Source organism: Pelobates fuscus, chromosome 7, assembly GCF_036172605.1.
Source record: "Pelobates fuscus isolate aPelFus1 chromosome 7, aPelFus1.pri, whole genome shotgun sequence".
Classification (NCBI taxonomy): Eukaryota; Metazoa; Chordata; class Amphibia; order Anura; family Pelobatidae; genus Pelobates; species Pelobates fuscus.
The window spans coordinates 37,446,985-37,473,108 of record NC_086323.1 but is presented as its reverse complement, the minus strand read 5'-3'; the positions used below and the strand labels follow the sequence as shown (position 1 = coordinate 37,473,108).

The 26,124-nt window shown below is 39.5% G+C and overlaps 1 protein-coding gene across 1 annotated transcript in view; it reads right to left on the bottom strand.

Moving 5' to 3' along the window:
- Nucleotides 1–300: 300 nt before the first annotated feature.
- Nucleotides 301–26,124, bottom strand: part of MSH4 (mutS homolog 4) — a 52,648-nt gene continuing 26,824 nt past the window's right edge. Inside the window, exons 14-20 of the mRNA XM_063428035.1 lie at nt 25,332–25,456; nt 24,319–24,519; nt 17,398–17,516; nt 14,680–14,808; nt 5,855–6,029; nt 5,684–5,772; nt 301–579 (exon numbers count right to left, since the gene is read on the bottom strand). Of these exons, the coding sequence (XP_063284105.1) occupies nt 397–579; nt 5,684–5,772; nt 5,855–6,029; nt 14,680–14,808; nt 17,398–17,516; nt 24,319–24,519; nt 25,332–25,456 (1,021 nt within the window). The 3' untranslated portion in view covers nt 301–396. The remainder of the gene's footprint in view (nt 580–5,683; nt 5,773–5,854; nt 6,030–14,679; nt 14,809–17,397; nt 17,517–24,318; nt 24,520–25,331; nt 25,457–26,124) is intronic.

Sequence of the window (26,124 nt, the reverse complement as noted above, 5' to 3'; positions counted from 1 at the left end):
ATTCAAAGCAATATTTGTTGAGAGCACCTTTCAGATTTTCACTTGGACTGCAAACTAGAATTAAAATGTGGATTATCTATGACATTAATTTACCATTAATAGTAATGAAACTTTAGAGATATGATTTTAATCAACTGAACCTCAAATGTTAGTGTGCTTTCTTCTGACAGTTTTTTTTTTATAATCAGGCTTGCTTTTTTTCTTTTTCTTTTAAACATACTGGAGGTTAGGCATACAATTAGAAAAAAAAACTAGATGTTATCTAGGAAATACATAATTTCTAAATATTTTATTAATCACTGTAGTTGCTGTGTAATAAAACAAAGAACAACTATTTGGACAGCTAAGTTTACAATGGCATGGACGTGGCTGTAGTGTACAGTGTAAATACAGCTGCTACTCTTCAGTTAAGTGCTCCACAGCAAGGCACTCAGATTCGTAATTCTTCTTGAGATGTTTGACATAGGTTCGCAAACTGTCTGGGTCCAAGCAAGAGTTTCGAGCTGTTTGTATAAGTCTTGTAGCTAAATGATAAACTGCCATCTGTTTGACACTCTCTGCGGTTTTGGTTTGTTTTTGCTGTTGAAGAAATGGCGTAAATGTAATTATGTTAAGTGAATTAAATATGCAAACTGAAAAACATTAATTGATAGTGTTTAATAGAAATGTAAATAGTCTAGAACATTAAATATAACATGTACTTCTCTGAGAGGATCGGCAACACCTTTGCTTTGTAATGTCTAGCTAGAGAGATAAAAAGGAAATATCTGATCCATATAATCTTCATTCATTTATCAGATGTTACCTTAAACTATGATAAAAATCACACACAACTTTCTGTGTCAGAAAGTTTCTTCCACCTCAATGGATAGGCCAATAGTTTTGTGACCTGAATTTGAAAATTGATACCTAGAACAACTTAGCGGCTACCCATAGCTATCTTGATTGTATCTCAGAGTAATATAATTTATTACAAGCATTTCCTCAACCAACTACCTTTGTTCCCCGTCATCATAAAAAAAAAAAAAAACATTCTTTAGTTAATTAACAAGCACATTTAAAGGTATATTCTCAATCGTTAAGCCCTCTGACAGAACAATGGTCCAGTCACTGGTCTGTCATCATATTTTTTTTTTTTTTTAATTCTTTATTTTATTTGTGCATATTGGGAACAAACTTGTATGCACTGCCACAACAGCTGGTGCAAGCAAATAAACAAACATAGTATTGGAACATCGGCATGGCATCGATAAACATAGCACATTTTTGTGTGATGATTAGAATATGTAAACGAGTCGTTCATTCAACGTTTAATAAGCTTAGTACAAGCTAGCTTAGCATGTGTACTGTGGGGGGTCACGTTGGGGTCTATAAGCAGTACCCATACAATGGGAAGCGTTTACTAACGATTAAAGGCTATTAAACACTGCCTAACTAGTTCAAGACAACTGCAAGTGCCACAACTGTTAAGTAGATACGGCATCATCTCAGAAGGCTCAGCAAGACATCAAAGCAGCAGCACATTTGTCATCGATGTAGGCAATAAACATAAAACTTATAAACAGGTGTAATTGCGCATTTTAAGGTTAAACAAAGACAGAGATTAGCCAGATTTTAGGGATTAGCCAGACACATAAGTCAACCGCGTAGCTGACAGCAGGGGGGACTCTGCACTGCAGTTACTGGGTGCGCTATGTAAATATATGGAAATATCGATTCATCTTAACTCAAGAGTGATAATCATCTACATAAGTAGTAAGAGGCATAAGGTCATTCGTGTAGGGCTTGCTAGGTTTGGTGTCTACTGGTGCATAGTTTAGGTGTTATAATATGGTGTGTTATTATGTTGAGATGGTGTCCATCAATGTCTTGGCGGGCTCTGAGTTAAGTGATAGAGCATGGATGTGCTGGTGCCTGGAGTCTGGAGTTAGCTGTGTAATGTTGAGCATAATAATAATATGGCAACCAAATAAATCAAATCCCAGTGAGCCAATACGATATAATAGTCCCCTAGGGTCTCCCGGGTGTAAGTCCTACTGTGGGTTGGCCAGCAAATAGAAATGGTGCCTCCATAATCATCCTGGGTTCTTTGCCATGACTCAGGGTGCTTGAGGGGTCTCCCGGTTAGGAAACCAGTGTCCTGCTAAGTCCTGTGTGACTCACCCGATGCCTTGTTGGGGCTGAGGGCAACCATGCTGCGGGTGTCTATGTTGCTGTATTGTGGTACGTTCACTGAGCGGGTCCCTTTGGCGCTGGATTGCTGGACTGTGCGGTTGGATCACGGTCGCCCCTATTGCAGTGGGTGTCTGAGGGGATCGTGGCTTTGCCGGTCCTCTCTGCTTCACTGCTCTGCATGGAAGAGGTGAGTGCCGTGCCCTCCGCCGCCATCTTAACTCTGTCCTCTGGCAGATGTATGTCGGGGACCAATACCCCGTCCTGGCGGAAAGGTAGGGTTTTATCCGCGGAGCGTTGCTTGTCTTTCCTGCGGGGTGAACGCTGGTTCGTTGTGTCCTCTTGGCTTCGCCGGCTTCTGGCCTGCTGAGGTGCTGCAATGCTTGCAGATGGTTAGCTGTAGTTGGTTCTTGGACAGCACTGAGGTCTATGCTGTCGGGCTTAGATGTGGGGGAAGAGTGTTCCTTTCTTCCTCCGTCAGCGCACATGGCGTCCGCCATTTGGGATGAGGTGCCTTGCTTGTGCCACAGCGGTCGGTGTCCCAGGGTAAGGATCGGGATCACCCCCCCGGCATGTTTCGCGGCAGGAGGGTTTGCTTTGCGATGCCGCCGGCCTAGGTCTGGGCGAGGCTGAGCTCTCGGTGGCTGCTCGCTTGAGGTGCCTTGTGTCGGCCTGTGCGGGTTGGGTGCCTGCAGCAGCTGATTCAGCTTTGCCCAAAAATCCTCAAAAGCTTTATCAAGCCTGGTCGCTGGTGAGGTTTGAGTCGTAGTTTCATGCGATGCGCACATGGCGCCCGCCATGTTGAGTGTGTCATTGTGTTTCCCGCTTGTAGAGGCCGCCTCGCGTTGAGGCTCATCACCGCTGGGTTGCCTCTGGGACCGGGATATCCCCCGCCGGTCCATAGGGGGGGGGCTGCAGGGCTCAGGGTGGTGTTGTCCGCTGCTGACTGGGGGTTCCCCCATGCTGGATCGGCCGCTGATCCATGGCTTGCCAGGCCGCAGGGCAGACATCCTCTTCTCCGGGCTGTCAGTCGTTTAGATTTTGGTGTGTCCACTGGTGCCGGGCTCCGATACCGCTTGTGAGGGTAAGCTGCCTTGTTGATTATGTTTCAGGACGATTTTTTAGCAGAGATCCTCGGTTTAATGCTGGAAGTTCAGGAGCTCTTGCAGGACACGTCTGCCCTGCATCTGTCATCATATTTTTTATTGCTATTTATAAAGCGCCAATAGATTCAGCGCTGAACATATCAGACCTATGTTGTCCCTTGTTTTGCCAAGGGATGTCACGGACCATAACCATGTTCCCCTATTGCTTTATGTACAAAGTATAATTCTGAAGTGAAAGCAGACTCTGCTAGATTACACTGTGTCAAAGTATATGAGTTGGGGACAATGATTGATGATTTACCCCCTGCAGTGCAGGCACATCCTCTAGGGTCTGTTAATGGGATTCATTGTTTCCCCTTCTGTCTGCAATTACCTGTACTTGATGTCTTGTTAATGTTTGATATTTTTAATAACATTGTCTGTTGTCTGGTGTACTTGTAATTGAATTACCTGTTTCAAATTAAGCTCTTACTTGTTTGAGATTTACCATGTTATATTTTAGTTAATTTGCCTCCGGGCCTCTCATGTCACTGTTGTTTATGTGTATGGCCAACTCACGCTTGCAGGACTTCTTGCGGGCAGCTACCTTCCTTTGAAATAGCCTGCCTACCACCATCAGACTCAGACCCTCATCTTCAATCATTTAAAAAAAAAAAAAAAAGATTTAAAACCAGGTTCTTTAGGAAAGCTTGTGGCCTCCCAGAGTAACCTTTACCTCACATACCTGTCCATTTCTCTCTCCTAATGGCAGCACTCTATTCTCTCCTTCAGCTCTGCCTCACTCCCACCTTGTTTGATTGCTACCTCCTGGCCTAATGTGTTTCATACCCCACCTCCTATAGACTGTAAGCTCATTTGAGCAGGGTCCTCTTCAACCTATTGTTCCTGTAAGTTTTTGTAATTGTCTCATTTATTGTTAAATCTTCCCCTCCTATAATATTGTAAAGCGTTACAGAATTTGTTAGCGGTATATAAATGCCAATAATAATAATTTGGAGAACTGCTATATATTTTGTCTATGAACCAGAATAAAGTGTGTTTGTGATTTACCAAGAAGAAGCTTGTGTTTCTCTTGAAGCATCCAGATATATTGCTTATTGTTGTCCACTATAGATGAGTTACTCATAGAGAATTGCCAGTGGAATAGATAGAATATCCTATACGAGCCAGAGTATCAGTGCAGTATATCTTGCATTGTCGGTGGATAAACGACAAAGTGTCGGGTCTTAGTACAGCGATTAGCTGTGCAGGTTAGCGAAAGAAACCCATTGACAATAACGTGACTGAACTGCTATGCCTTCTGTAGTAGAGACACCATGGTTGTATCGTCACAAGCCCCTATTTAGTAGTCCTTTTTCCCAACACAGTTCAACAATCCCCAATCTCAAAGCAGGGCTCAGTCTTGTGACCCAAGAGTCTTATTAGCATTCATCAAGTATGGCACACGGAACTGAGCCCTGCATTTAAAGGGACACTATAGGGACCCAGACCACTTCATCTCATTGAAGTAATCTGGGTGCAATGTCCCTGTCATTTTAGCCCTGCATCTGCAAACATTGAAGTTTGAAGTTACCAGACAGCCGCTAGAGGTGCTTTCAGGCCTTTCACAGAGTTTGGTTCTCTGTAACAACGTTGAACGTTTACATGTTTTACATGAGGATGTCCAGCGTCTTCTAATTCCTCATAGGAAAGAACTGATTCAATGCTTTCCTATGGGGAACACCTAGTGTGTGTGTGGTGCTCACCGCGCATGCGCATTAGGTTCCCTCCATCAGCTGATGTTGGAAGAGGAGGAACTCAACACAGCGCCATGGGGTTGGCGCCGAATCATGTAAGTGTAAAAAAAAATAAAAGAGTTTTTAAACTTTTAGTTGCTTTAGTTATTACATGGCATCTGTGAAAACAGGTAAACAATCTATTATTTGTCACAGATGGGGCTTTCAGTAACTTTCTGAAGATCAAAAAAGCATTGGCTGACTGGGAAATAGGTGGCCAACATTGGCCAAGAGCAAAAAGCAGAGGCTGGAATAATGACAGGCTGAAACAGTTAAGCACTGAGGCAGAAAATGTTGTCATTTTTAATGGTCAATTGACTCAGTTGGGCATTCCTGGCAAGAGCAGCTGTAAGTGCAGGGAAAAAATTGAAATGTGCAGAGTGAAGGTGAAAGGAAGCAGCATCCATAGGATAACACACCACAACTTTGGCATAGGTTAACATAACCTATCATGGGTATGAAGAGGAGAGTCCATCTTGGACACATGCTAACACACCCGAACTTGGCCACAGGATAACATATCCACGCATTGGTACAGGATTACACACCCATGAACGTGAACATATAACACTTGTGCATAGGTGCCGGAAAACATGTCTCATCTGTGTAGTTCACTGACTGTGCACTCACCAAGATTCGACCTGCTACTTGATTTGCAATGTCATTCGCATCTTTCAGGATTGACCCTGGTAAGGACGAAAGCTCTGCTGCTTTCAAACCTAAAACAAGAGGCAAAGCTAGAAATAAATATTTCACATTAAATGATACAATGAAATGTATTAGAAATAAATTACCTATTACCATAGTTCTTTTCCTTTGTGTGTCCTTTTGATAGTAAGTACGTGTAGGAGATGGAATCATCACTGGCACCTTTAGATCTGACATGCTGCACTTCAAAATTATAATTCTCCACATTTGGGTATAATGTGCCAAGGTGACACAGTTCAAGAAAATGTGTAGCAAATAGTGTAAATGCCTACAGGTAGCATGAGAATGGGGAACATATAGAATTAGTGATCAGAGAGCAAACGAATGTCTCAAAATCTCACTCAGCACATTAAATATTAGTATGAAAGAAAACCTGTATGGTTCTACTAATCATTATTATTAGTATAACGTTTATACTAATCAGTATTAGTATGAAAATCACTTTTAATTTGTGTTAACTTTTTTACATGAAATGCTGTTTTCTTTTAAATGTATATCAAAGATTTAGAATATAAAACACCAATCAAGTTCAGACAAGACAGAGCCAGAGCAAACATTGCTAATCAAGAGGACACATAGAAACATTGATATTTCTCCTCTTCTCTGCGTGCTTTCTCTGTGCTGACTGACAGGTGCAAGAGATAGAGCTTATAACAATGATTGACAGGGAGCTAAGATGGAGGCGCCCATCTGCAGGATGTGAATTTCTAAATTTCATTTCATTTTTCACACCTGAAAAAGACATGTTTGTTAAATATAGTGATATGTAAAAATATTATTAAAAATCTTGTCAAGTGACAGTTTCTCTTTAACGTAAGAAAACATTTTACAAGTATGGCCTTTGTATACATGAGACACCCTATGCAAAGACAGTGTTCATTACTGATTGTTCTTTGTTTTGACTACTTCTTTGTGAAACGTTTCATAAACAAACATTTTGACATTCATATTATCAAGCTATCAACACAGTAATGTGTGGTGTAGTAGAGGCATTAGAACTTTTAACTTACAAATATCTTAAATTACTGTAGCCGCAGAGATACTTTAAAAATATGCATTCATTAATTAGAGATGCTTTTAAAATATTCATTATGTAGAAAACAATTTATAATTTTATATCTTCCTTACTTGTCTCTAATAAAATGCATGTATGACTTTATGTTTGTTTGTTTTTATGTTTACATGGTTTGTCATAGACAGTGAATAGCTATTTAACCCCTTAAGACCACAGCCAAATGTACAAGTTGTGAACGCTATTTGTCTGTCCAACCGTAATTCACCTCTTTCATATTAAATGCACCCCCCTATTATATATAATTTTATTCAGGGGAAACAGGGCTTTCATTTAATATCAAATATTTAGCTATGAAACATAATTTAATATGAAAAAAATGGGAGAAAATAAGATTTTTTTTATTTTTTTAGTTCTACATGACATTTTAACTGTCAATGTCATAATACTGTTTGCTTTTACTGCAATAAAATACACATATTTGTATTCAGCAAAGTCTCACGTGTAAAACAGTACCCCCTATGTACAGGTTTTATGGTGTTTTGGGAAATATAGCGTGTTACAGGGTGAAATATAGCGTGTTACATTTGAAATTGAAATTCGCCAGATTGGTTACATTGCCTTTGAGACTGTATAGTAGCCCAGGAAATAAACATCCATCCATAATGGCATACCATTTGCAATAGTAGACGACCCAAGGTATTGCAAATGGGGTATGTCCAGCCTTTTTTAGTAGCCATTTGGTCACAAACACTGGCCAAAGTTAGCGTTAGTATTTGTTTGTATGTGAAAAATGCAAAAAACGCCAATTTTGGCCAGTGTTTGTGACTAAGTGGCCACTAAAAAAGACTGGACATAGCCCATTTGCAATACCTTGGGTTGTCTACTATTGCAAATAGTATGCCATTATAGGGGTAATTTTCATTCTTGGGCTACCATAGGGTCATAAAGGCAACGTAAGAAATCTGGCGAATTTTAATGTGAAAAAAAATGAAACACAAGCCTTATATTTGACGCTGTAATTTTTTAAAACACCATAAAACCTGTACATGAGGGGTACTGTTTTTGTATTTGTGTTTCAAAACAGTAAAAAGTATTGCAGCAATAATATCGTCCGTGTAAGTGCTGTTTGTGCGTGAAAAATGCCCAAAACTTCACTTTTACTGGCGATATCATCGTTGTAATACATTTTACTGTTTTGAAACACTAATATTTGTGTTAAGCGAAGTCTCCCGAGTAAAACAGTAACCCCCATGTACAGGTGGTTTTATGGTGTCTTGAAAAGTTATAGGGTTAAATAAATATAGTGCTAGCAAATTAAATTCCCTATACTTTTGGCATGGGTTGTCAGGCAGGTCCCGCTAATTGTAATTAATTAGGATACCTAATTATGTAAAATTATTACATAAATATATGTGTAGAATTAATATATGTATATATATACATATGTGTATATATACGTATATATATATATATAATTTTGTAAAAATATTTTTATTTATATATAGGTATATACATAGTGATATATACGTATATATTTATGTATATAGATATATATATTATTTCGTTCTACGTGTATTTTGATATAAATATATATATATATTATTATCACAATTCAGTTAGAACGAAATAAAACACATCTATATATTTTTTAATATTTTATTTTTAATTATTTATTTTATTACGTATTTACATAATTTTTTTTATATTATATATAAATATATATATATAACAATAATTATATATATATTTAATCAGTATCAGTCTACGTGTAATTTGATATTAATATATATATATAATTATATATATATATTAATATTAAAATACACCTAGACAGTGTATGTGTGTGTGTGTGTATATGTGTATATATATACTTAGATCATATATAGAAGGCGTTATGCCTGAAATTGTGGGAGGGATTTAATGCCTATTTAAACCCTGCGTTCCCCCCACTCACCTGTCTGCGACGATTTCGGAAATTCGCTTTCATTTCCGTTTTCACAGACCTCTGACGTCAATCTGCCGCGACGCTCGTGCACAGCCCGCCGGTTTTTCGTGAGTATTTTCCATACGCCTGGAAACCATTCGTCGGTTCATCCAAACCGTAAGTCCTTGCGAGTACTCTTCATTCTAAATCGCTTTCCGTGCGCATATTTCCTTCAACGGTATGCAATTCTCTGTTCAGCCAGTTCGTCTCAATTTGCTGTTCGGCGTACACGAATACACTTGTACCCCCTTTTTGTGGTCTTTGTCGGTCTGTTGAGAGAGCTGTTGTGGTTACCGGGAGGAGTTTGCCTTGTACTGCCCATGTTACGGTTTGCACATATATAACGTATATGTTCTTATCTAAACGTTACATTAATACATTTTTAAATATAAATGTAATGTTATGACCGGAGCGTTATTGAAATTTATCACCCGTTTCTTTTTGCATGATGTTGATGGCTAATTTGTAACTACATTAATTGGGTCTGTTCAGAGCCATTTCAAAATCTTTCTTCTGTTTGATAAACCCTTAGAGCGTTAAGGCCCACAACGAAAGACGCAGTTATTACTATGAATCAGTGCACCCTTATTCCATCCCGTTACCTCGTTTTTAGGATTTCCAGCGCAGTCGGCCTGCTTTTAGGCTTCATTTACCGAATTGAGAATTAGTCAATTATCCCCAATTCCCAGTTTTGTGATTACCCCCCTTTCAATCACCCCAGCACCACATGTGTATATATATTGACTGACTGGGACCCACAAACTTTGCTTCTCTAAGGCTGAAAGCCAGCGTAAATTGAAGGGTGAGAGATTTGTGAATTTAATTGTTTTTTTGCTGCTTTCTCACATTTTGGGAGTCTGTTGTCATTTTAACATGGTTTATAGTTTTGGGACATATTTATCAAGGCAAACCGGGTGCTTGCATGCAGGGCGTTAAATGGTGAGACATCCTGTTTTCCACGGTGATTGCACCTTACTTAGCACTTTGCCCCAGATTAGCACCTGCTTTCGCTTAGAACTATCAGCAGTTCACATCCTGTATGTGAGTTTCCTTTTAAAAGAGGCTGTCTGCGCAACTGGATCTGTTTCATTTCAGAAGTAATTCGTAGCCTGTAGATACTTTCTGCCGGGGAGACATGTTCAGCCAGAGTAACGATGCTACCGGTCCGTTCCACGGTGCAACTGTATCTGGTTTAAAAGTCGTTTAATACATTGTACTGCCACAGCAGAAGTAAATCGCACAGACCTGTCCTGCATTTTGTAATCTGCTGCCACGCACTATTACCGCGCACAGAGCTACAGCAGCGCTAAGTGCATGGTGAGTCGGGGGGATACTCTGCAAGCCTGGCCACCCTGTTTTGAGGGTGGCCCCGTCCTTCTTGTCTTGTTTTCGTAGTGATTAGTTTAGTTTAGTTTTTGCTTTGTTTTACCGTACTATCTATATCATGCATTTTTTAGCCTCTGTCAATGCGGGTCGTGGTACCCCACTGTGCTTTGGGAGGACTATAGTATGACACCCTCATAAGTGAATTTTCACAAGTTTTCCAAAAAAAAAAAAAAAAAAAAAAATTTTTTGCTAATATAATAATTATGTAATTGTATTAATATATTATCCCTGACGTTCACGTACGCACACATACGCAAACATAACCACTGATATACAGATATGCAGTGACACGCATTGACGGTTACAGATATTTGCCTGCTCGCTTGGTTGTGGCTGAATTTTTGGATAATTGGCTTTTCTGACTTTCTTTAACCTGCTCATCGTTGTGAGGGTCTTTGAAGCGCTGTATGTACACAGCAAACGAAGCATTGTCTGTACCAGCCCTAATTCGTCCTCAGTCAGTGCGGCGATTTGCGTTACGTGTAATACCCGGCGTACTCCTACGCAGACAAGCACATACGTTACTGGACAAATGCGTCTACTTTCATATTGCAGTTCTGGTGAGCGAGCCTCGGCTAGGGCAAATACGCTTTTAACGATATTACGAACTAGATCCGCATATGTATCTATGAAAACAAAACATATCCACGTTTATTCGTATTGCTTTTCGAATCAAGGCCACGGTCTGGCACCACGAGCCCCGAGGGCCGTACATACGATCATACACGCATTCCGGGTCATACGTCCCGACCATCAGGACCCCACAGACTCACTGGGCACACCAGTTTCGCTCAGAACGTACGATCCTAACTCATTGCTACCCACGTTTCGCTCTGTGGCGTATCCTCTCTCTCTACCCGACCTTCCCTCTTAGTTAGCAACTGCTGGCTGTAAGGTTCCTAGGTGTCCACTAGTTGTTATTCTCCCCGGCTTCTCCGCCATAGGTTAGTGGTCCCGCGAGGCCAACACCCATCCTCATACTCGGAGGTACTATGCCCCTCGGGCCAAATCATAGTTAGTCGCCTCGCATTGTGGCATAGAGAGGGCCTCATCCGTCACTCCCATTCTATCTTATGTTAACTGTCACCGAGAGGCCAACACCCCGCCACCTCATTCAGTGGCCACGCTACCCCCTCGCCCCAACGCATAGATAGAGCCTCTCAAGCCGCTTGGCAACTAGCAGGGCCTCACCTGTCACCAACCTAGTGTAATCGTTTCGCCGCATCGCGGCACTAGCTAGTCAGCCAGCACGCACGCACTCACGCTCGCGCTCCTAGCAAGCTGGGGGGGGGGGGGGTGGTACACCCCAGACCCGTCAAGCATAGTCACCATGTTTTAGATCCCTTAACCGCTTCAGGTATCCTAGCGCTTTATTTCCCGCCTTAGGTTCGATTGTGCGTTACGTACTCCTACATTGATGCAAAACGGTATTTCAGTCCTATCTTACTCGGCTACTCCGGTGCTTTCTATACGTTATCTCTTACGGGCAATGGGTCTGCTAGACGCTTAGTGCTAAGCTGTTCGAGGATACCTGTGTATATATGGTTGTATATATTTATATATACATATATGTTACCCCAACCTGTCGCTCGCTGGAGATCCTTAGGTACCACGTACACTACGTGCCCAGTCCAAGCTTGGAGGCTCCAAGACCAGCGGTTCCTCCAACACCGTGTTTCGGGCATCTCTTGCTTCTATTCCGTCAAATTGGTGTGTTGGGTCTCACGTTGCCCTCCGCAGTGCACGTCGCACAGATTTGGCCTCGTATCGGACCATCGTCGGGTCCTCCAGGCGCTGACGTGACGTTCAGTGACTGCTTCTGGACTCATGTTTCACGGATATACCGTTTATTTGTTCACAACGTTTTGGCGGCACTTTGGTACGCTGTGTTCTCAATTACCGTTTATCGACTCATACTATTACTCAGTTTTCACGTCGGCGTCGCTTATACGAGCTATGCAGGACAAGCTTTAGCGATCTGATCGGACCAGGTGAACGGAATTCCCACCTGTTTCATATCGTACACCGAGGCATCACTCCGCCTCCATTTTTGGCCAAACTAATATTATTCGAATCCTTATCTGCTAATTAGGGACTTGTCTGCACGCCCGACATTCACGGGGTCCTCCATGCGCTGTCAATTCATTCGTCACGCATTTGTTGTCGTTCACGCTTCTCTTTATGTAAGCTTAAGTAGCTCATCGGGAGTTACTTTCGGTCATGCTGGATGTTCAGATTCAAGGCGTATCACCTCATGCATTCCGTAGTTCAATCCTCTACGTTCTCATGCCTACCAAATAACCGCTATAGGGTACTTGCTATACGAACACATATCGTCTTCAAATTTTGTCAAAGCTCCTCTTCAGGTTCCTCTCTCGTGCAAACACTTCCCTACGGTGGGTCACGGTTTTTGCATTCTATGCTTCGTTTCACGTCACGGCAGTTTCTTTAGGCGCCTGTTATAGTCCTTTTTCGCTATGGTTGAATGCAGGTAATCGCACGTGTTCGGTCAGGTTAATCACTTTTCCACAAGAGGTTATACCCTGCCACGCTTAGATGGTACAAGTCCACATGGCCTAAATCGTAGGTAGGGCTTCTCTCAAACACAGGGCTACTGGCACGGCCTCAACTCTTACGGGATAGTCCTTATCTTCACCTATTGGTTCCCATTAGCTAGCAGCTCAACTACACGAGAAAGCTCAATGAGCTTCTGAGTTTTGCATAATTTAAACCTATTACATTTCCTTCCTCCTCACAGCACGCTACAAGAAATAGCTCCAGGTATCGTATTATCTTTAATAAACACTAACCCTGACATCTCAAGTTCCCCTGCAGTTTCCTCCGCTTTAGCCACTTCCGAAGTCCTGATGTCGGACCTTGCTTAAACGTAACGGTTGAGATAAAAGAACACGCAGTCCAGATTTCCTCTGCAGGTAAAAAAAGGTATCAATTATGCCTGTAGTTAGTCTACGCAGGTAAGATTTGTCCACTAATACTAAGCAAACATACTCTACGGCTTTCGATATGTGTAAGTATTGTGCGTGGTTTCAAGATGCTAAATGCGTTCCGATTATAATGGTTGCACGTACAATTTTTGCACATCTCTCAAACAGTTCATGCTATACATTCGCTCCTTGTTTGTTAGTCTTGGCCTCAATCCAAAGTTCCTTCTCGGTACATTCATTCCGTGTTAGGGCCGCCTCAGCAGCCTCAAGTCATCCAGTTCCAACTCATCTTATAGAGAAGATGGGTCGCTGGTAGTCCTCGGCATACAACCGGTTCATTCCAAATCCAGAAAGAAATCAGGCTCGCTTTCTATAATATGTCTAAGTGATCTGTTATGTCTAATAAATGTCACACATCTTTTGGCCCTCTTTTGCAGGCCTAACCTCACGTCGGTTTCGGCACACCTCAACCGACTCTCATATATTAAAATTACACACAGTTTTTAATGTGCGCCCCTTCCATAATCCCGTACACAAATAGAAGGCGTTATGCCTGAAATTGTGGGAGGGATTTAATGCCTATTTAAACCCTGCGTTCCCCCCACTCACCTGTCTGCGACGATTTCGGAAATTCCCTCCCACCACACCCTTTTCATATATCTTTATACCTGGGTGGGCCCTCTTTTGCAGGCCTAACCTCACGTCGGTTTCGGCACACCTCAACCGACTCTCATATATTAAAATTACACACAGTTTTTAATGTGCGCCCCTTCCATAATCCCGTACACAAATATATATATAATATATATATATATATATGATCTAAGTATATATATATATTTTTTTACACTTATTTTAACTTTTTATTATTTTATTTCCAGCCAGCAGGGGGACTACCTGTCATCCCAGGCAGCTATCCCGGCCATGTGATTGTGAGGTCCTCGCAAGGACCTCACTCTCACATGGCCCGGGGGGGCTGAAGAGGACGGAGGTGCCGCGGGGGGCTCCCTGGGAGTCCCCCAAACCGCGATCGCCGTCGTGGGATCGCCGGCGACCGGGTAAGTTAAAAAAAAACGGAGGGCGTACTATTACGTCCTGCGGCGTTTAGAGACGCTTTAAAAAGGACGTAATAGTACGCCCTCCGGTCTTAAGGTTCTTTCAAGTCGAAATGAAGACACTAAATTTGGTATGTCGTCTAATTTATAAATAAGGTGATAATTAAGGGTAATAAATAAAAAATTTGGTATCTTGGAGTGCTAGAACTGTCGGAATGTATTTATTGTTCTTTTGTCTTTTGTTTATATTTTTAAATGTAAGTCTTTTATTGTCTATTGTGATACATTTTTGAAAAATAATAAATAACGAAATGAAAAATAAAATAAAAAATAAAATGCATGTTCTATATATATGCACAAGTTTTTACTGTTAATAAAGGAATACTTATCAGATATTTACAGTGATTGCTTTGTTTAAAAAAAAAATATATATATATATATATATATAAAAAAGTTTTTTTTTTCCCTTTGACGATCACTCTAGAATCCATAGCCATATTATCTCACCGGCATTCAGATTTGTGATTAAATACCTTTATGCCCAGCAGGTATTCACAGATCGCGTAACACAGACCAATTCCTTCCTCTGTACTAGTTCCTCTTCCCAGTTCATCAATGATTATGAGCGATTTATCATTAGCATTTTGTACAATGTATGTAATCTAAAGAAATACAGAAATGTACATTATAGAACCTAATTATTCACACCATTTAACCACAGTTTAAACCTTATCTTTCTCATATTATCCTTCCAAACCCTAACAAGTAAAAAAGTTGAACAGTGATATTTGAGGTTTACTCAAATCACAAGTATTATATCATGATGGATACTACAATATAATTTCACCAAACACTGAGCATCATTCAAAAGTGATTTACTGAACACTTTGCCACGAAAGACAGAAAGGAAATGTATGTATTCAATGTTCCCTAAACATGCAGTGTTATTTACTAAAGAAAGAATTCAAAGTGAATTTGGAATTTAAGGCCCAGATTTACCTAACTGGAAGCAAAGCTGGATAATAATTTCTCCAGTTTTTATGTAGCCCTTACATTTGAGATTCACTTTGAATTCTCACTTTAGTGCATAAACCTGTAGCTGTCTAGCAGCAGTGCAAATTAGTGCTCAAGACAAGCTGAGTCACCATCATTGCTGGGAGCTAAGATCTGGGCAATGACTACAGAACTGGGGATAATCCATCAATGGCTGTTCAACAAACCTCTCCCCACCAGCATTGACCGCTTACATTTTTTTTTTACTTTCTCTCTCACAGTTTGCCTTTGTGTCTATTTTTCCATTCAGGTCCAAAACTGTCACTCTGTGTATAAATTTGCCCTGTATAAATTAGATGTAAATTTAACAACTTAATTATCTAAACTTTACGTGAAAGTATCTGCTTGGACTCCTACATGAGCATTTCATGAAAGCTAAAGCTTTGAATTCTTGACAATTCACAGTTCAATAAACAAAGGTTAATTTAACAGGATTTTCAAATTTTAGGTCAAAATACTGGAAAAAGTATTTAAGACGGCGATGTGTTCTGTTTGGCTATTTTTGGGGATGGTGAATGAATAGTATTTTTATTTCTTTATACCGTTCACTGTGACTGCAATATGAAGAAAGAAAAACCCACTGTAAGCGAAAAAAAAAAAAAAGTTTATTTATTTTCCCAGGATGTTTTGCAAGACAATATAAAAATACACAGTCCCTGCTGTGACGCAGGATTTCCTTGTTAACAATGATTGCATGGGAGGAGTTTAGACATAGTATGTGCACATTTGTTGTCCACGGTACCACATAATGCAAAACATCCTCAGGGCAGTTGCTAACCAGTCATACTAATTTATACACTAATGAGCTTTCTTACACAAGGGTCATGGCATGGTACAATAATTGACCCTTCTCTCACATGCAAATAATCTTCCTGTAAGGTTTGCATTTAGCTGCAGTACTTGGCGTTTGCCACCAGATCAAGATTTTTAGATGCACATTATAGATCGGTATGCGTGAACAGATCATTCCCTGGCAAATCCATTAATACAGAATAAATGCTCTTATAACACATACATAGACAAAGCCAAGGAAACCCTACTCAGTATACAGAACAAAACTACTAATGTCTCAAAATCTGCACCCTCTGTTACATTGAAATGTATTTCTTAGGTACAAGCTGCAAAGAAACTCAGAATTCAATAATTAAATACATAAAATGTCAATGTTTCCAACTCTTGACATAAATAGTTAAATTAAACAATGCTCAGTTCTTATCTCACCCCTTTCTATTCACATCCCAGACTGGTAATTATTGACAATGCTCATTTTCAATTGTCTGTTGTATTAACACCATCTAATTATGGAGAATTAGTTGATGTTAATTCCCCTAGTCAGAGACACATACCTGTGCTGTTTTAATTCTACCTAGGGTGTTTAACCCCTTAAGGACACATGACATGGTCCTGGGGTTAAAGAGTTTATACACCTATGATCATTTGAACTGAAAATAAAACGCATCATTTGTTGTTACAATCTAGACAGAAATAGAAGCAAGTCCTTCAAGATGAGCCTTTAAAACACATCTTTTTATGCTGTCGACCCAAAATAAGGCAACCAATCCCCTCAACCACAGTTTTATGTGATGGCCAATAATGCCACTAAAAGCAACTTGTACACGTACACATACATGTTTATTATATCCTTAAATATTCTTTTTTTCCAACACACCAAAAAAAATAACACCCAAAAAGTGACTAGCGAGGTTGTAGATCCCCCCCCCCCCCCCCCCCCCTCCACAAATCTGTCATTTTGGCCTTAAGTTTGCAATCTGGTTTTAAGTTCACTACAATCCAGTCTTTCAACAAACACAAAGGGCATCATAACAACTTAAATTAAAATGAAGTTGTTATGGTGCCAGTAGGTCCATGCATTGTTTTGCTTTTATGGGTTAAACCTGTCACAAAGTTTCCTCTTCAGCGCCTAATCACTCTTGCCCCTTCCAACATCCACTTGCTGAAGAGCTTGAAAATGAAAGCCTAGGAGTAACGCATGCAGGTACGCCGCTGATTGGATTATATCGGTCAGCTGACGCTCTCAGCAATCAGTGGCTCCCAATTTATAATCACTGCTTGAGAAAAATACGTACATCACTCAAGTCATTTTGTGAATGGGGAGCCACTGATAGTAAACACTAAAATTAAATATTTTTTCTATTTTACTATAATAAAAATGTATTAACAGAATTCCGAAATTATACCTCCTTCATTTCTCTCATGAACGTTGAAGAATTGGTTTCAATATCGTCATCCATTCCAATTCTTGTGAATATCTGCTCTGCAATCCGAAAGCTTGCATATTCAGCTGGCACAAAGGACCCTGCACAGGAGGAACATTTTTCACATTACTTTCTTTAATGTCAGTGTGATTTGCACAAGGAAATGTTTCATGCAAGGCCAGGAATAACTTAATGTTACAGAAACATACACTTCTGTTAATCCTGCAGGATAAACTTGTAGATTGTAAGCTTGTTTGAACACAACCCTTGTCACCTCTTGAATTTATCAACATCTTGTTGCCTGTCATTTACACGTTAAACAACCACACTCTATTATTGTAAAGCTCTGTTGAAAATGTAGGTGCTATGTAAATGCTTATAAAAAAAGCAGATATAGCAGATACAAGCAAAGCTGCAACTCTTGCAATATATATTACAGGCAAAGTGTGTAATGTAGGAATTTTATGTATTTTCTGGAAATTATAAATAATTAGCATTATCACTTTATTATAGTGATAATGCTAATTAGCAACTTCTTTGGCCCTAGATACGGAGAGTTGGGTTTATTTAAAGATCTAATTTTTCTGGCTAAGAGAAACATATATTGCATTGTTTGATGGGCTGCCTGCACGACAGTAGGGTTATATACTAAACTCACAATTGTACCGAATTAAAACTGGAATTGCAAAAATTAGACAACAAAGGGTAAATTGTGAATATTTCTGAGTTAGAGAATTTTTTTTATTTCAAATTCTAATATTTTACATTTCAGACTTTAGTGAATAAGTCCATTGGGCGCGCTTGGAAAGGAAAAAAGATAAGAAACCATCATACAGAAAAAAAAACTGATCTGTGGTTAATAAATGTATAATGATTTATATAATGTTTTATTAAGTTATCTGCAATGCAAGGTAATCTATAGACCTTAATTTTTCCACGTACCCTTAATTTCAACAGCACAGTGTATTGACTACATATATATATATATATATATATATATATATATATATATATATATATATATATATATATACCCAATTTAATACATCAGTTAGACTCCACTTACATCAATTTGTTGTAGGTTGTTTGAAAATGTTAGAATTTCCAAATTGCTACAATTTTCTTTAGCAAATTGTGATAAAAATCGCTCAGGGAATAATCCTGTTGCCCAGCTACAATCTGTTATCAGTCACCAGTCACAGTATGTGTCAGTGTTTAGGTACAGGCTAGAGAGATCCCTCAGTTCCTATCACAGTGTTTAATAGAAGACATCAAATCGGAGACTACTTGTTCATTAATTCAGGTGCGCACCTACTCCCTTCCTATAATGGAATTAAAGCTGTGTAAGATATGCACAGCTAATAAATAGCTTCAGATAACACTCATACCCCCAATGCGCCAAAAGGAATTCACATTTGTACAGCTACAACGGATTTTACATAATAATAGTCACTAACGACTACATTCATAGTACAATCAGCCTATATAAGCCATTGAAATATTATGCAAGTTAATTATCAAAGCACAAACTGTTAGAAATCAAACAGAGATAGACCACATTTATATAGCATTAAAACACTTCTCATAGTTTCTTTTGGCTTGATTATACAATCATTAAAGGGAATCTCCAGTGCCAGGAAAACAATCAGTTTTCCTGGCACTGCAGGATTCCCCTCCCTCCCACCCCCAATCCCCAGTTGCTGAAGGGGTGAAAACCCCTTCAGTGACTTACCTGAGGCAGCGACATGTCCCACGTCGCTGCCTGCTCCTCCCCCGCCGCTCCACCTTCTGCCTACGTCGGCCGGTGGGCGAGACTGATCCCGCCCACCGGCCGAGGAGACCTAATGCGCATGCGCGTTAGCGCACCCCATAGGAAAGCATTGAAAGCGATTTTCAATGCTTTCCTATGGGGAATTGAGCGACGCTGGAGGTCCTGAAACAGCGCGAGGACGTCCAGCGATGCTCTAGCACAGAAAACCTGTGCTATCGAGCAGGAAGTTCCCTCTAGTGGCTGTCTAATAGACAGCCACTAGGGGAGGACTTAACCCTGCAAGGTAATTATTGCAGTTTTTAAAAAAAACTGCAATAATTACACTTGCAGGGTTAAGGGTAGTGGGAGTTGGCACCCAGACCACTCCTATGGGCAGAAGTGGTCTGGGTGCCTACAGTGTCCCTTTAAGAGCAAATAAAACAAAAGAGTATTATTATACAATCATCAAAGGACAGACACAACCTTAGAATCAGGTGGAAAAATACTGTATTAGAGGAAGGGCAGCTATAAGTCAGGTTAATGGGTTCCTTGGTGGGGGGCACAAGGATTGCTAGGAGGAGGAAATGAAGTTAGATGAGCTGAACGTAGTGGGTCTGGTAAAAAAGTTGAAATACTAGAGTCACTGACTGAACTGTTTGCAAAACTATGGCAACATTTCTTCAGACTCATAACCTGTGATTTTACTTTTTAGTCTTTATTGTTTTATAGCGACCTCCTGGGCAGTAAGAATGCAATCAACTGCTTATAGACAAAGACAGACAGCATTCCCCAGATTCTTCGGCTCGGCTGTTATGAGACTGCAAACTGAAAGGTTTGTCCACTGAACATGGAATTATGGTGAATTCAATACCAAATTGCAATGTTTAGGTTAAAACAGTGAAACTGTGACTATAAAGGAACTTGAAAATTATTCAAAACCTGCTATTTTGGTCTAAATATTGCCATTCAAGTTAAAGTGAACTTAAGAAACAGAACACTGTTCCCCATTCCACAGTATACAGGTTTGCATTTATTACTATCCAAATGAAAAGAAAAAAAAACATCATCAACTGTTCAGGTTGTGATTTTACAAAGACCAGTTAATTACATGTTTTCTTGTTCTGATATCAACTGACTTATGATGACGACAAAAACAGAGAATATGAAAACTTTGAGAACATACAAAAGCTTAGAGAAACTCAATAGCTTGCCCTTTGGTAAATCCACGCTCCGGTCTCAAAATAGTTTTTGCTCACTTATGCAATTACAGAGTGAACCTATACTATTGCACATCAGACTGATCCCACGTTAAGAGCAGCCCAATAACCGAAATACGGCACTAGGGCAATGGGCTGATGAGAGCGGACAGGAATGGAAATGGAACTAAGGCTCAGACTGTGTTGTGGGTGCACGAATGGAAAATATGTGGCTAAACGCAGGGACAATGGAGTGTGAGGCAAAGGGTATGGAGAAATGATGTAATAAGAGCAAGGAATGTAGAGTATAATGGAGATGGGTATCAATGAAAAAAATCTACTAATGGAGGTTGAGGAGAATAGTCGGGACGGGAAATATAGCAGGCAGAGAAAAAAGCAGACCAGTTAACAGAAAATAAATGTCACACAAGTAGACAGTATAACAAAGGCGTATTGAACAAATTGTAAGCCTCTTAGGGAAGGACCCTCTTCACCTACTATATAAAACATATTTTGTCAGAATTGTTTCTCATGGTTTATCTATTGTACAGCACTGCAGAATACCTTGGCACAATATAAATAATTGTAATAACAATTGATAAAAGTATTCAAAGCAAGGGCTCAAAAAAAAGCTAAATGGGAAAATTATATAAATATTAACAATGTGGAGACCACATAACATTGAAAGTCTCTTTATTTACATAAACATGTCTGGCAGAGAGCCCATTGGCCATCAGCTCCACACAGTGCAAAAAAATACTACACATGCATGTTCTAAGGGTCAAAACAATACTACAGGAGCGTGGGGGTCATGGAGACACTGCCACCTAGTGTAGAAATTATACTACTACTACACCTAAGTCTCTAAAATAACATGTATTTGTGTTACACTCTATCTATATTCCATTACTCATATACAGCCATTTCTCACTTTATGAACTTTTTTCTGGAAGCGCCATTTTGTTTCAGTGGTCCACGGATAAGGACCGAGAAGAGTGCTTTGGAGCACAAACAAGAAGAGAAGAAGAAGAATTTGTGGTCAGGAGTAGACAAGAAGAAAGATGAGGATCAGGAACACAGTTCCTGAAGATAAAGGGAAGGCTAAAAAACAGGTTTAGATTGTACTGTATTCTTTTTGTGCTTTCATGGGCATACATTACAGATCCTGTAATATTATTGCACTGTGTGCTATTGAGTATAGATTTGACTTGATTTGTCTGTGTGTGTCTGACATAGCTGTCTGTGTGTATGTGTGTTTGCCATTGTGCCCTGTTTTGGCAGGCAGCAATAGTAAGGAGCAGGAGGAGGGCAAATTAGAAAGTATGAGGTTTTAAGAGAGGTGCCCCCATTCAACAAGTGCAGCATGTCTCTTCATTGAATAGTACGAGGATTGATGATAATTTAAAGAAGATTTCAATATGGTATGGATGCCTTTAAAATTCCTACAACATACATGTATTTGCTATGCTTTCATTTTGTATTTGTACTTAATAATTTAGGTTTTAAATGGTAAAATTTGTCAGTCAGGAACGGAACTCGTGTTTATTACATTGTGTCTATGGGAAATTAGTTCTCACTTTATGAATTCTCACTTTATGAACTAGGCTTCAGAACCAATTCGTTTGTAAAGTTGGGAACTACCTGTATTTGAATTGCCCTCTTTTTTTCCATTGAAAAAAAAAATAATAAACACTTTAATGACAAAAGAAAAATACTTTTCATTAATTTAATGGGGTAAGAGAGAACGATGACACTCTCTAATTACATGCTAGGTCCAGCATGTGTTACTTTATTAATGTTCTTCCCTTTAAGTGCCATAGGGGAGAGCAGTGTATGATCTACTTTCTGCAGCTGCATTTTAAAGTTTAAATTGGTGTAGTGCTGCTTGCTTTGTGACAACTCACTCCTAGTTTCACTAAATGTAGTTTTTTTTTAGTTCTCAAAACCACAGCGCCTTTCAGTAAATTGCTAACTTTCTTTGGTTACTACAAAATGTTTGTGTGCCAGTCATAATAATTTACTAACTGGTGTTGCAGTCATTTTATGCCAGCAAATCGTACATTAGGCAGATCGGCTCTTTGCTGCAATAACAACTTTACCAGTATTGGAGTTTAATAAAATGATATGTAAATTGTTTAACTGCTTTGTGTTTCAAATTCACTTATTTATTTTGTTCTTATTTTTATACTGCTTTATTAATGTCCCTTGTTTATAAAGAAACCTTTTTGGAAGGGTGTTCTTTTATAATTTATATTTTATTGTGTGTAGATGATAATACCTAAATATTTCAGTGCTGAAAAGCAAGCATGCATATGATTTAGGGTGATATAATGTGTACAGCCATGCAGAACATAATCTTCAATAACATAAAAGAAAAAAAAAATAAAGCAGTTTAGAAAGTAAAAAAGTATCAAAAATCTCATTGGGCAAAACAGAAAAAAATAATTTTCTAGGTTCCTAAATATTTCAGACCAAAAATGTAAGAAGGTACCATATACATATAGCCAGGGCCGGCCTTAGGCATTTAGACGCCCTGTGCGAAAAATCTTCACAGCGCCCCCCTCCCCCCCCGTCATCCATGTATGCTGTAATGTTTGTGTTGTCTGTGTATGTGATAGTAGGTGTGATGACTGTGTGTGATATGTATGCTATGTGTGATATTTGTAATGGGTGTATTAACAGTGTGTGATATGCGTGTATTGGTTGCATGTGACACACACACACACACACACACAGAGTCAGACGGCCATACACACACACAGGAAGACATCCACACACACACAGGCAGACAGTCATACACACACACACACAGGCAGACAGTCAGTCATACACACAGACACAGACAGTCATACACACAGACACACACAGAGGCAGTCATACACACACACACCCAGACAGTCATACACACAGACACACAGGCAGACAGTCATACACACAGACACACAGAGGCAGACAGCCATACACACACACACACACAGACAGTAATACACACACAGACAGGCAGACAGTCATACACACACACACAGGCAGACAGTCATACATACACACACACACACACACACAGAGGCAGACAGTCAGTCATACACACAGACACAGACAGTCATACACACAGACACACACAGAGGCAGTCATACACACACACACAAAGACAGTCATACACACAGACACACAGGCAGACAGTCATACACACAGACACACAGAGGCAGACAGCCATACACACACACAGACAGACAGTAATACACACACAGACAGACAGGCAGACAGTCATACACACACACACACACAGACACACACAGTCATACACACAGACAGTAATACACACACACACAGGCAGACAGTCAGACAGTCAGACACACAGACACACAGAGGCAGACAGTCATACACACACACAGGCAGACAGTCATACACACAGACACACAGTGGCAGACAGTAATACACACACACACACACACAGGCAGACAGTCATACACACACACACACACACAGGCAGACAGTCATACACACACACACACACACACAGGCAGACAGTCATACACACACACACACACACAGGCAGACAGTCATACACACACACACACAAAGGCAGACAGTCATACACACACACACACACAGAGTATCCTACAGACGGGTGCTTCCATCTTAGCCCCTTGCTAATTATAGTTATCAACGCTGTAATTTGCACTTTGTGAAACAATGTTTCTATATCTCCTCTTCATTTACAATGTTTGTTCTGGCTCTGCCTTCTCTGAACTACATTAAATGCACAACATTTTATAAAGTGCTCTAATAATTGTGCATGCTCTGCTGAGCAAGCTATATCGAGCACGCTACACACTTGATTGCATTGATTACTTGCTATTTAACCTTCAAGCTTTGAACAAATATCAAAGGGAAGACACAAAGCCTATAATAAAGAGAAATGTTAGGCAAACTGCATGTGTATTTTGTGCTTCTCACCAATCTGTGCCATGATCTGACACAGGGCTATCTGCTTTAAATAAGTTGATTTTCCACTCATATTCGGTCCAGTTAAAAACAGAAAGTTACTTCCTTCTGTTATGTAAGTGTTATTACAGATGGGTTTCCCAAGAGATATTTTTTCCAGGATTGGATGCCATCCTTGTTTAATTGCTAATGTATCTGTGAATTCTGGGCGAACTAAAAATTTGTGAAGAAAAAAAAAATATTAGAATATGCATATAAATGCAGCAGATTTCTATACTACAGCATGTTAATTGTTAAGGCCAGTGGCTGATATATACTTTGATAAAGCAACAATGTAAACATCTTGCATTAAAAAAAGGCAAGAGTTACTTAACACAAATATCAAATTATTTTCATATATCTCTGGTGCAATACATTTTGACAGTTTGCTGTGTTGAATGTGCATCAGTGGGAATCCCTAACTCATGCAAAGTACTTAATGGTGTAAAGTGTGGAAAAAAACTAAAACAAAACACACACACTGACACATATGGATCTATTCACTAAACAGCTATTTGAAACAGACTTGTCTAATTTAGGTTAAAATAGCAGACAGGGAGAAAAAAAATCTCCAATTCAAAGGTTGTAGTAATGTTTAGTTCGACTGTTATTTTGTCGTATATTTTTCAGGGTATTAGACTTCAGTTTCATTGTACCAGACAATATTAAGAAAAGTGAACAGATTCATTCAAAACATATGATGAGAAAAATGTACATTCCTTTTCTGCACATTGCACAATAGATCTTTGGGAAGATCTTTGAAGGATCTTGCAGGATTGTCAATACACTATATCGGTCTCCCACCCTTGCACAAAGATGAAATGGCTCCCGATGTCTTCAGCTGAAGTGAAGATGACCGTGATGCCAAGGAATTTCAAAGAAATATATCACCCTTCCCACTTTCCCCTCAAGTGCCCACATGCAAACAAACTGTTCACATTTGAGTGCTACTTGAAATGCATCAAAGGTAACATCCTAGAACTTACCGTAATCTGAGAGAGTGCAAGCATGAGCAAAGGAAAGCAGCAAATCCAGCATTGAAACTGTATCTGCTAATTTATAAAGGCAATGGATATGTTCATAGATCTCACTAAGCAGTTTACATACTATTCTGTAATAGAAAACAGGTTTGTGTTACATGATCAGCAAAACACCATAATTTACACAATCCTGTGAAAATCCTACAACTTTCCTCCTGAGTGCAATAAGCATATATACTAAACACAATTCAACGTATCGCACCAAATGTGTCAATGAATCGACCCAAATGGCATACTTTTATGGCAAGCAGATATTAATAACACACTAATTATTAGATTGCCTCCAAAGTTGGATGCATGTTTAATGATTTGTTGTCGTGCCCTTTGCACCTAATAGTGCACTTTTATCTTTACAATTTTTGTCCATTGGATGCTTGTTCAATATAATTAAAGTATACCACAAGTGACAGTTTAATAATATAGCAAGTAAGCAGATACTCCCTCCTCCATCCAGTGGATGATGGTATGGAGAATATAATAAATTTAAAATATAATAAATTCTTTCAGTCACAGAGGGTAATGGGATAAATAGGATAACAAGGTCCAATCGACGAGGACAGAGTAACAGGCTCCTGCTAATGTCATGCTGGTGAATCCTCATTCCCCTGGAATTAATTAAACAATGTTTATCCTAGGACTGTGTTTTATGTAACACTCCAGGTAACTGTTTCAGTGACAGTTGACTTTCTGTTGAGTTTTTTGTAAACCAGATGTTGACAGGTGGGTGTATGTATATACT